The sequence below is a fragment of the Lissotriton helveticus genome, chromosome 1_1, assembly GCF_964261635.1.
Source record: "Lissotriton helveticus chromosome 1_1, aLisHel1.1, whole genome shotgun sequence".
NCBI lineage: Eukaryota > Metazoa > Chordata > Amphibia > Caudata > Salamandridae > Lissotriton > Lissotriton helveticus.
The window spans coordinates 1,037,833,831-1,037,846,288 of NC_136057.1; the positions used below are offsets into that span (position 1 = coordinate 1,037,833,831).

Here is a 12,458-nt window from a genome sequence, read left to right on the forward strand (position 1 = left end):
GAGTGGAGTTTATGAATGGCCACGAGCTTACATGTGTGTGGCTATTCACAAGCTCATCAAGGCGAACCATGTTTTATTACACCCTCCCTTTTTTGGGGGGGGGGGGGGGCACGGGGTTTATATAGCGCGAACTAGACCCGAAGGTATCATAGCACTTTACATGAGCACCAGTTGCGTTACAGACAAACACATAAATTATTTTTCTTAGGCACAGGGAGATTATGTGATTTGCCTAAAATCACAGGATGCTGAGCGGCCCTTCCGAGACGCGAACCGGGTTCCCCCTACTCAATATTGACCGCTCTAGTCATTAGGCCACACCCTCTCCCTTGAAGGGAGTTACATTTGCGAAAGTGTACACAGTCTTGCACATGTTTAAAGGGATTTACACCTCCTAGATATTTGTTTGTGACTTCCTAGCAGGAGTAAAGCCACACTCTCTTGGCCTTAAACATACGTTTGTGGCCATAAAAGCCTTTGTGAATCAGGGATAGTGCCTTTGATGACTATCTTGTGCACATACCACTCCTTACTCCTAACCATAAAATCCATACAGTTGTATTAAACAAAATAATCTAGCTTGGATTGAATATTAAAATCTGTTCAGGCTTCCTAGATATATTCTCAATAAAAATCCTACAATTTCACTGGACGCACTTTGCATACTTGTGAGCCCTTGGAAAAACTACTGGATCTTACTATTCGCTTGTTCAAATTGTGATAGATTAATATTCATTTTGTTACTCAGGGCACACAACTTTCATTTCCCTGCCTAATTAGAAATCTACAGTGACCCAAAGACAGGTTCCTTTTGTGGATGGAGCCTTGAATGGACCGCTAAAGCGGTTTCACAGTATTAGAACACCAAAAGCCAGGTTTATCAAGCTTTCATGCAACGCAACGAACAGGAGAACTTGCTGCGCTGAGTGAAAGGGAGGGGTCAGGGTTGCACCATATTTACTAACATATGAAGCATTTCTGTTCTCTGGCTGCACTGCCTCACAATCTGCTGCTTAGCACCAATGCAGGCACCCTTGCGCCATGGTGCAAGTGTTCTCATTATGCAGGCAGGATTGTTTTTGTGCGGGAAGGGACTCCTTCCTGCACAAATCAATCACATGAGGCGTTTTCCTCTTTCTAAGAGTGCCGCAGAATGCAGGACACATAGAAAGACCCATGCCTACACCACATCTTTTACAAAGCCAGCATAGCCCTCGCACCCCATCCCCGGAAAGTCTGGTCTGGATTTGCCTGGTAAAGGTGACTTTAGTATTGGGTTGCCCTTGCGACACCGTGCTTGATGCAAGGGCAATGCAATACTGTGATAAATCTGGCCTCAAATTTGGAAACTTGATTTTAAAGAGACCAAGTTGTTACTTAATTTGCATAATTTATTTAGTACACTTCGTTGCATTGTTCATCCTTAATATGTTTTCCCAAAGCAGATAGAGTTCAAGATAGTAGTGCCATTCTTGCGATTTGGAAATGATTTGGGGGAAAAGAAAGCAATTTTGAGAATGTTAGGGGTTCTAGTAAATCCTTTATGGAGATTTGCTGTAACTACAACCCTTTTAGTGCGATATCGGCAATCAAGGAGAGTCCAAACCTAACTTCCTCTAACATGGGAGGGGCCCAGAGCTGTCTGAGGTCATGTGGCATGCCAGATCTTATCACTATGACTAGCCTGTTTAGGTCGAGGCTAGCGCAGCGCTGCTTTAGGAAATCACTTCAGCTTTTGTACAAGCTCGTGCGTGTGGTGCTCACACGCTATTGGCCTTTGCATCTGGCTTTAGCACGCAATTGGCCAAAGGCATGTGGATGTCCCAGCTTTTCGGGGAAATGTTTACTCCCAGAGCGTTTTGCTCTCAAGAGGCAGCAGCGGCGCGCAGGGGCCATCTGTTTCGGGTCAGGTTTCCTTGCTGGTTTCATTAGAAGGCGCGTCCCCTCCGCCCCGGGCAAGGGACACACCCCACCTCCACAAGAGTGCGCTTTCATGGATGTGCTTGTTTTCCTTTGCATGTAAGGTATTCCTGTTCCGTGACCCCGTTTGAACCTCTGAGTGTTTGCCGAGAGCACACAGCTGTTCACCTGCACTGACAGTCTTGAAGTCTTCGTGAGAGAGGGGTGCTGTAATTCAGCAATTAACTGGATTTCAGTGGTTCAGCATGAATTGCTTTGGGGCTTGAGGGCTTTGTTTGGAGGTCAGGAACATGTCCCCAAAAGTACCTCTCTAGGATGCTTGGCACAGATACTCTTCTGGCCAGGAACATTATACATTCCAAGAACTGTCTGTAGGGTTTATAGCAGGCTGGTTCTGATCCACAGGGAAGGCTTAACGGATTTTTCTTTTTTGCAAAATCAAGAGTTGCTACAGATGTGACCTCCTGTAAACTATTGCTAGGATTTTCTGTCTAGTTTGGACTGGACTCTTGGTTAGCCCATGACATGCTTGTGGCGCCCGGTTGACGTATCTTAGGTTCTTAGAAAGCTAAGAGTGCTTCTTTGCAAGTAAATTTGACAGCAGTGGTTGTTTATCATAGATGTGTATAACCTGAGATTTCACTTTTTGTCCTGCCTGATCTCAGATTTTCTCCTTGACGTACATCTACCTGGCAGTGCTTCCTCTCAGGTAAGTCCTTTCACCTAAGGTGCATCGTTTCTTCCTCGTACACAGGTCAATCGGCCACTGCTCTTTCTTAAATGGAAGCCTCTCTTATCTTCTGTTTGTAAAGCATTTTATTTGATCTGGTTCATATGTAATCAAAGCCTATCATTGTCTTTTTTAATCTTACGTATTTGAAATTTCATTTGAACAGTTAAAGTTGGTTTCAGCTGGACCTAGGTGGGGCATTTAGGTGTTGAGGCAGTGGGGTATTTATGGCTACACGAACAACAAAGCACGTCCTACTGGTTAGATAAAAATACCAATTGCTGCCAAGTTACATCACAAAACAGTTTCAAGGCAGAACTGTAATATACTGGATTCGACCTAGAATTGATCAATATGTGTCAAAACCTACATGGCAGCAAATGGATCCAGCGGAACACGTCTAACGAGCCAAGACTGTCTACCAGGGTTGACTTCCTAAGGCTACTGTTGTTAATAGAAACAAACATACATGACTGTCAGCGGTCTATACTGTAAACAAGGGCAGAATATAAAGAATATGTGTCTGATGTAATGTAAGTATCACCATAAACAGGAAATGAATCCCATCAGCCCACCCATATGGCGGAGCATCATCATCTGGGACTCTTTATGGATACTGGTCCAGATAGGGAGACACACCTGTTGGAATAGTGTGTTATTCTCCACTTCTCCGAGACCACCAGCGATGGATCCAACCATACAATGCCAGAAAATGGATGACGTGGTGTGAGATATTAATTGCAGTGAGAATAATGTGTAAACAAAAACAAGTGTATAACTTAAAATTGGCTACCATGACAACAAGGAATAAATTTAATAGGGAACATTCATGGTGTCAATGTTAAAAAGGAGCGTATGACAGTTTGACATAATAACTGCCTGGAAAAGATGGTATTGTGGTCAACATGTTTCTGCCATTTCAAAGGGACATTCCCTACTGGCTTTCATCAGGACCTATATACACTACTGCAATGAGATGTGCAAAGCAAAACAAAGTATTTACACCAACACAAATCATACCGGATATATTGTTGTACGCGGAATGTCTCCTGCGTCTCTTTGTCCGGTTCAGAGCTCTAATGGATTCTTTCCTGAAAAATTCCAAGCAAAAAGACATACATATAACAGACACATAGAACACATATTTCTAGCCTAATATAAAATGCTGCTCGTAGGTCAACCTTCTAAGAGATAGTAATCATGTTTATGATGAAATCTTTACTTCACTCACCCAATAATTCTTGGGAGCAAACCTCACCTCTCCTGGCCACTGCTCAGGAATTGGAGGCCCGCTCTAAAATAGTGAAAAAATAATTAATGGTAGTATTGGTTCTCTCTCAAGGTGATGCCAAAACCCATTATCCCACTATATTCACAAACTTTAATTGAACCTTGGTATTCAGTTCTGAGAAAATGAAGACAACGGTATCCACTACAGCCCGCACACAGCGGCGACAGTGTTTGGTGATGTTAAATCAAGCTAACAAAAAACCCCAGCTATACCAACCGGGGATGGTCGTAGCTGCCAATATTACTGTTGTTAATAATTTTATGGTTAAGATTACTAATGCACTTTAAAAAAGTGCATGAAATCTTGTCCACCTCACAGGCACAGTGAAATTAGACACATATCTTCTCACTTTAGAGAGCTGGAAAATAGTGGCTTTCCAAAGTTAGAATTATATTGATTTCTACAATGCTGAGATACAATATTTCCAATTTCAAATTGTCATGAGTGTTGGAAAAATCAGTTTTCCTCCCATAAATGAATGAATGAATGTTTGAATCAACAAGCAAGTGAATGTATTAATCAGTGAGTGGTTAAGTGAACACGCAATGGATTTATGAATAAAGGATCAGATGAATGAAAAAATGGGCCCCAGGGTGCAAGTTCTCAAAAGTGAAGAAATAAATAGAGTAATTAATGCACAGATAAATTAATGCATGGATGAGTGTAGAAGTGTATCTGGTGTTTCTCGTCACCTGGCCTCTGTGATGCCTCAGCAAGATGGCTTGCTCCTATTTCCCCGTGAACCTTTTTCACTCCAAAACAAAGTCACGAGCAGCACCTTCAAACTGCGCAAATCTATCCAACCTAAAGTGCTACTGATGAACTGGGAGCAAGGTTAATACAGATAGGAGCTTTTTCTCCACTCTGAATTTGGTCATTCAAACAGTTCCACATTAAATAACATTTCATAGTTTAATGAAAGGACTTTAGGCTGCACAATAAAGACTGACAAGTATAGAAGGTTTATTAAAACATTTACGGCATTACAGAAAGCAAAATACATGACAAAGAATCGGTCAGTTGTAATTTATCATACAAAAACATGAAGCTCAGAATAAAATGAAAATCATGAAATCACAGAACAGCTCCGTAAATCATAGATCAGAGATTAGACCGACAGAGTATCGCTTTCTAAAGATCAGTTTAGAGTGAGCGCACACCCTCTGGAAAAGGGTCATTTAATAAGATTAAATATAATAAGGTTCATACATTTAGTGTGAATGAGCAGGGGCCCAGAAATCTCACCCAATCATGTTAAAGAAAGAATGATACAGTTTAAAACACATTTGCCACCACTGTCCCACAGATTAATGTAATGTGGTTCTCATGCCCGGTGCTCCCATGACATCTTATGGTTAGTACCAATTCATATGCAAGTCAAGGTTAAGTTCTCATGAGAATCACATTGTGGTCCCAATAGATGCGTCCTTGGGAAAGCATCCCTGTGACAACACAGCATGAAAACAAAGCTTGAGAACAAAGCATCATGTTGTACATGGGAGAATGACATTGTCTTTAAAACATTGTTTACATAATAGCTTTTATACGCTGGATGCACAGTTTGGACAGGACAAAAAGATGACTGTGTTCAAGATTAAGGTGATGACAGGTCCCAACAACCATTTTGAAATTGAGACCTACATTCTTCAATGTTAAAATAAGCACAGCTTCTCTACAGAATATCTCAAATTCATTATGTTAATCACACCATTTTAATACAATTGTGCATTTTCATTAAACACGCTTTACCATGTTTATGTAATTAAGCTGTCATGCATGTGCTTTTATGTGGCACCCATGCACTTTTAATAAATGTATGAGCATGTAAATTATGTGTGTATGCTCATGTGCGTGGTTTTGTGTTGAAGCCAGTGCCTGCCATTATTCGTGGATGGGTGTGCATGTGCACGCCTCGATGCAATGCATTGCTTGTGTTTATTTTTAAAACTACTACCTTGTAGTCGCTTAGTGGGAATATTCATTCTTCATGTATGAGTGTGCATGCATGTGTTTTGCCTGTGTTTCTGTGTTCGCAAGTGTGTGCAGTCCTACGCCTCATTGAACTTCATGTGGTATTTTACAACTTCTCTCTTCGTTTTCCTGCAGTCTCCTTGGCAGTGGCTCTGTAATCGCTGTGTCTCTAGCAATGCGGAAATGCTTCAAAGACGAGGTCAGTGTGAAAGTGAGAGCTAGTTAAAGACTTAAACTGTGCCAGAGAGATGCCTTTGTAAGCATTCGTGGGACACGCGCAGCCTCTGTCACCCCAAATGTTCATTACAAGAGTCCGTCATGTTTTGGTGCTTCTCACTTATAACCTTCCCAACCCCATCTTCTGCCTCCCAATCAAAACAAAAAAAACATTCAGACAGATAATAAGAGGTGGGTTAAGAAAGATTCCGGAGGGACTGAAGTCGTGGGTGCATGAAAAGGGTATCAGTGTGGATATACCGAGAGGCCAATGGTAGGTCAGATAACAACATGCCAAATACAATTCAGATACCCAGCTGGCAGAAGAGGAGGACTGGTGCCAAGAGCAGGTCTAGAAAAATCTACTCACCCACTCGCTATGGCGAGTCAGATTTTGTCAGGTCAAGCTTAGGGCCTACTCGACTGTTCTGGCAAGTTGACAATGATCACACAATTTGAGACCAGGTAATATGTGTAGATCCTTCAAGGTTCTCCTATAAAAAATAACAGTTGAAATAAAAAAAAATATTGAAATTGAGTTTAAAAAAACAGCCACTTGTGTCTACGTTTTCAACTGTAACTTCTAACTGTGGCAGGTTTTTGAAAGCAGTATACCATTACGTCCGCTGGATCCTCTGGTTGCACGGATATATAGGGCTTGTAGGTTCTCCAAGAACCCGAGGAACACAGAGCCAATAACTGAGCTGCACCTTGCAGTGGTTTTTCATTGTGTACCGGGTATATAGCAATTAATTTGGTAAAATATAAAAAGTGAAAAATAAATATCAAGAAAACCTATGTATTTCCGAAATGAGCACAAGATATGGAGTTTATTCGAATTACTCGACTCGACTTGCAGGTCTAGTAACATTTTTATGATTTTTTCGAGGCCTGAGGAGAAAAAATAACAATGGAGGAGGAGGGCCAGTAATAAGATCCTGAAAAGGGGCGGAATGAAATGGTAGATACCAACAGGGGTACAGAAAATGGAGATAATATATCAAGGGGTAGATGGGAGGCCTTGTAGAAACTGGGCTAATGGGAAGGGCACCTACTTGAGTGTCTGTAAGGAAGGGCACATACTAAGGGGCCCTAAGGAGATGAGCGAAGTTGGGGGCTGAGGAGGGCTGTAGGAGAGGACAGATATCATTGCTCGCAAAAGGGAGGACTCACAACAATGGACATAAGGGGGATGGGGCAGATATTTAGTGAGTCCCTGGCGGAGAGCAGATACCTAGTGACGGCCCTTGCGGGGTCATCCAGGCAAGCAGCGCTAGCACGGACAAAAGAGTCAGCACACTTTCGATCGTATATAACTCCACACTGGGCACTGGCGGGTGGATCCACCTCACTTTATTAACTCGCCCTGACCTCCAAACGTGGGATTAGGGCATGTGTTCATGCGTGTGTCAACGCAGGGCATGAACCTGCGCTGAGTTACAATACCTCAGGAGTCAAAGGTGGTGGTAGATTCATAGAGAGCCAGAGTAGTGGGCACAAACCAATGACGCTGAAGAGGAGGGCATATCATATTAATGCAGTTGTAGGAGAGGGCACAATGACAAGAGAGACTTGGGTGCTGATGAGTTTGGCTCTTAGCAAGATGGTGCGTTGAATCGACGTATTTGGCCAAACTAAGCGGCAGCAGTTGAATTTAGCTGAAATTCTAAAGGTCTCTGACGTTCTATGTGAAATTCTGATTAACCAGTGTACTTAGAATTTCTATTTGATTATACAGAATTTAAACAATACATATTCCAAAATGTGTAGCTCTTATGCAGCTCAAACCCCAGTGCGCAGACATTAACCCTTTGTGTCCTTCTCCAGGTCCGGCCGCTCTTCATGCTTTCATTGTCAGACTTTCTGGCAGGCTCCTTCCTCGTCAGCACCGCAGTCATTGAGCTCCTCCCCATACAGCTTTACATTAACTCGTACAGTTACTGCACATACGGCGTCATGCTGGCCCTGGTGAGTACGTATATGGGCAGTGGGACGCGTGGCTGCCCTGCCCCAGCTTGAGGGGTGCATGTTTTGTATGAAATGGCCAGTGAAGCCTGTGCTACTGCTGGTATAATCAATGGGTTTATGAAAATAATGCTACAGGGCTTGAGACACATTGCATCCCCAATACAGCCAGTGAGGAAGGACCGATCATGATACAGTCATATGGTCAACGTAATGGAGCGAATAGGAAACATGGTAATACTGATATAGCCAACTGGACATGTGACATAGCCAGAGGGACATGTAAAACCATTGGCACAACCAGTGGGGCACTTGGTATCACCAGAACGGAAATGATGGCATTTGCCATCACTGACAAAGCAAAAGGGGACATACACCATCACTGCTACAGCATTAAGTTATTTGATGTCAATAACAGAGGCAATGGTATATGTGGAATTAATGTATGTTATTATTTGTTGATGTCTGTAAATATGTATGTATTTCTTTATTAATTTACATGTTTATTAAGCTTGAAAAAATGCTGTCCTAAAGTCCAAAAGCAGTCATTCAATTGAAAGGGGAAACAGCTAGTAAACACATGTCCAAATTAGTGATTCTTCAGATATTCCTGAACACAGAATAGGCCTGTGAAGGAGCGCAAACACAAGGGAAGGAGTTTCCAGCTAGTGAAATGACAACAGGGAGTGATCTACCACCCAAACACTGTGTGAAAGCACGGGACAATCACCAGATTGGCAGCCTGGTATTGTAGAGACTTGGTGGGAGTGTAACTTGCACATATCGTATGCAAGTAGCTTGGTGAGGTAACATAAGGAACTTTGTAACAAAGACCTAAAGCTTTGAACAAGCATCCTTTGTAGCTAGGCAGTCAGTGTACAGTGGCCAGACGAGTGGACATGTGGGCTTTTCTGTTCAATCCTAGGATTGCACTCAAGTCTGTCGTTGAGAAAATTCGGAGGTTTAAGATTTCAAGAATTGCAGTAGTCCAAAGAATAAACAATTGGCTGTCTTTCTGTGGCCGGCTGGCTGTATGAGTTTCTAATGACATGAAGAAGCGAGTAGTAGATATCTTTTCTATTCGTGCAATAAATGTAGAATGTTTATCAAACCTAATTCTGAGGTTACTTGTATAGGTGGAGGGGAGAACCTAGATCTGTGGCCCACTAGATGTGGGTCCTGGTATAGTGATTACCAAAGACCAATATTTCACCTTTATCCAAGAGCTGGTCTTCTTCTGGATGCCCACGGTGTACATACATTCATTAAGATTGGATCGCAGATGATTTTTGTTGCCATCCAAACACAGAATGATCTGTGTAAGAATACAAGTTCACGCACCAGGGTCAAATCAAAGCAGCTGTAGGGGCAACACAGATGCTAAACAGAGTAGGGCTCATGTGTGGTAGCCTTCTTGAGATGTGCTTAAGATTTGAACAAAATGGATCTAAGGCGATTAGCCGATTACTTGAAAGTGGTCTTACAAAAAGCAGGACAGCCAACTGAGTGCTACATCTTTCACTCCAGTGGATCAAGACAGTTCAACAAGATTGTATGTAAGGCTGTGTCAGATGCGGTGAGAGGTCCAACAGGACCGAAGCAGTTTCACCTCCTTCACCCAGGACGATACAGATGTTGTTGACAGCTGTAACTAGTGCAGTTTCTGTTTCCAAAGAAGGGTGAAAGCCAGGTTGATGAGGGTCTGATACACTGGAAGATTTCACAAACATCAGAGAGCTTAGAATTCACAATACTTTTTATGACTTTAGCAGGAAAAGGGAGTATCATAATGTTCGGATCGACCCTCCGTTCTTCAGAAGGGGGGTAGCCAGTGCTTTTTTTTCCAGCTGAAAGGATTTATTAGACTATAAAGAAAGATTATAAACTGCAGTGAGAATAGGGGATATAAAAGGTCAGTATCTCAATAGCCTACTTAGAACACGGTCAGTCGCACAACCATAAGAAATCAGTTTGATTTTGTAGAAAGAATCAGGTCTTCTGAAGCCAGAGAAAAAGCAGAAAGAAAAGAATGAATAGATTATTCTTTCCGATTCACTATGCTTGAAGTGGTTGAAGCTACTTCAGAGGTAGTAATAAGTATCTTATTAATTTTAGCATGGAGAAAGTCAGAGAGGTCCAAGCAGATGGATTGTTAAGGGGTAACTGTGTAATCAAAGGCCAGCAGTTAGCTAATCTATTGGAAATAGAGAAAACCTCCTAAGAAAATGCCTCTTTCTTGGGGTGTTTCCTGGTTCAGTGCAGAACGAGGTAACAATTGTCTCGTGCATAGCGAAGGGCATTTTTGTAGTTATGAAGTTCAATTGTATAAACGTTTTTGGATTGACCAGCGTAAGTAGTAGGGCAGGAGTGCTACAGGTTTTTCCAGCGTCTGTACTTCAGCTCGCTCAGATTTACACCATAGCGTAGGAGGATCAGGTCCATGGGAGACAAAGTTATCCCTGGCAATGCAAACATCCAAGGCACTGTGAGCCAATGAACAAAGGAGTCAGAGGCGGAGCCAGTGTCATTACTAACACAACATGTGTGGCTTTGGCACCAGTGCACAGCCACATGAATCATTTAGGAAGCATGGTACAAACAAATCCTCTTTGGCTTGTGTCATTGCCAACATAGCCAGTCTCCTGGTTATTGTTTCCATCCTTATCTTGTACGCAAAGGGCAGCCACTGTGGCCTTTTGGGGTATATTTTGTGTGTTGTGGTGTTTCTGTCAGCATATTATCGCCATTTATTTTTCTGCCTGTGTATTGATTGCGTTGGGATGCCTCTGTGTTTGTAATTATTGTAGAAAATCGTTTGTGTGAGCCATTTTTAGGTCTCGTCTAAGCTATCCCGTAGGGATGGTGGGCGAGATTATAGTAAGGCTTTCGAAAAGTCTACCCAAACTGCGGATTAGGTACAGTACAGGTGAGCTGGGCGCGTGCACATCACCAGCCAGCCTCTGCATCAGACTTCAAAGGAATCTGCTCCCCTGCCCCCCCCGCCCATCCGACTTCAAAGGAATGCGCTCCCCCGCCCCGCCACAGCAATGCCGAGAGCTTGTTTTTTTCTTGCTCTGTCTCTTATTTCATTCCAGCCCGATGTCTTTTTCTCTCTCCTGCTAAGCTTTATGTTACTTGTTTAAAATTGTTTTGCAGTTTTACATAGCGAGAACTCGACCGGAGGTATTGGAGCGCTATATAGGCGCACCAGGTACACATTCCTTTTTGGTAAACTCGGAGACCAAGTTCCAAAGTCGGCAGCTCAACTGCACATTGGATTAGGTGTCTCCTCCGAGGGCGTTTATGTTGAGTGTTTCCATCTTAACGCAGCGCTATAAAGCCCAGAGAACAATTCTGCACTTTATAAATGGGGAAAAAGCACATCAGTTGTTTCTTACGGAATGCAGTTCTTCACAGTTTATGCTTTTGCTCAGGTGCCGCATTGTCCGTGATTGTTCATCACCATGTGCACGTTTTACCTGATGTACGTACTTAAAAGGTTGCTCCCCAGAGCACCAGGAAATGAAATGTAAAGGAGTCAAAGTCGTGCAAACGTACTTTAGATGCAGCTAGGACTGCCAGATCACTCCACATTGTCACCACACACGACACCTTGCTTCACATCCTGGGGAGGTAGCACCATTCTGTTCAGCCCCCATCCGCGCATGTGCACAGAACGGGAGCATGCGTGCATGTTCAGCAGATCTGCGCTGTCCTCAGCAAACACTCACTGAACTCTCTGGACAGCAGAGTTTGGAAGCACACTGCGGTCACTACCACTTAGGGAGTTCGTGCAGGGGTTCGGTCAGCTAGCTGTTTGTATGGCCTCTTTCTGGTTCTCCCCTTGTGTTTGCTTCCCTTTATTTTCCTTTCCTCTCCCCTTTGTACCTTTCTTCTGTTGCATATTGCTTTCTTCTCGTTCATTTTCGTTCACAGTCGCTATGGGAGGGGGAGCCACCTTGTTTATTTACTCATTGTAGGGAACTGCACTAGAAGTTCTTTCTATCAGCGCTGCGCCCTTTCATGAGCGCCGCACTAGTTTTGCTTTTATTTTCATGTCTTTACCCCCACCGCTCCTCCACCCCTCTCTCTCCTACCTCCCTTTCACTCAGTCACGGGGGGTGTACTTGTAGTGAGCGTGTAAACAAGGTCCGCTTTCTGGAAAAGTGCTGGCGCCTTTCTTTGAAATTCCAAATATTCAGGATCTTGATGTCGCCTTCACTAAAGGGGCCTCTTTTATTTTGGTGCCGGTCCAATTTTTTGCCACAGTCCGACCCTGCCACATGCCTTAAACCTGAGTCTATGTCGTTCTCGTCAATTCCAAGCATGTCACAACCACCTCCTCTGCAAACAATGGAGCAGCTC

The 12,458-nt window shown here is 43.2% G+C and overlaps 1 protein-coding gene across 1 annotated transcript in view; it reads left to right on the forward strand.

The window, feature by feature from the left end:
* Positions 1 to 12,458, forward strand: part of LOC144820247 (transmembrane protein 116-like) — a 181,325-nt gene that overhangs the window by 38,397 nt on the left and 130,470 nt on the right. The window contains exons 2-4 of the mRNA XM_078677843.1: positions 2,586 to 2,629; positions 6,048 to 6,111; positions 7,956 to 8,096. Coding sequence (XP_078533969.1) covers positions 2,586 to 2,629; positions 6,048 to 6,111; positions 7,956 to 8,096 — 249 coding nt within the window. The remainder of the gene's footprint in view (positions 1 to 2,585; positions 2,630 to 6,047; positions 6,112 to 7,955; positions 8,097 to 12,458) is intronic.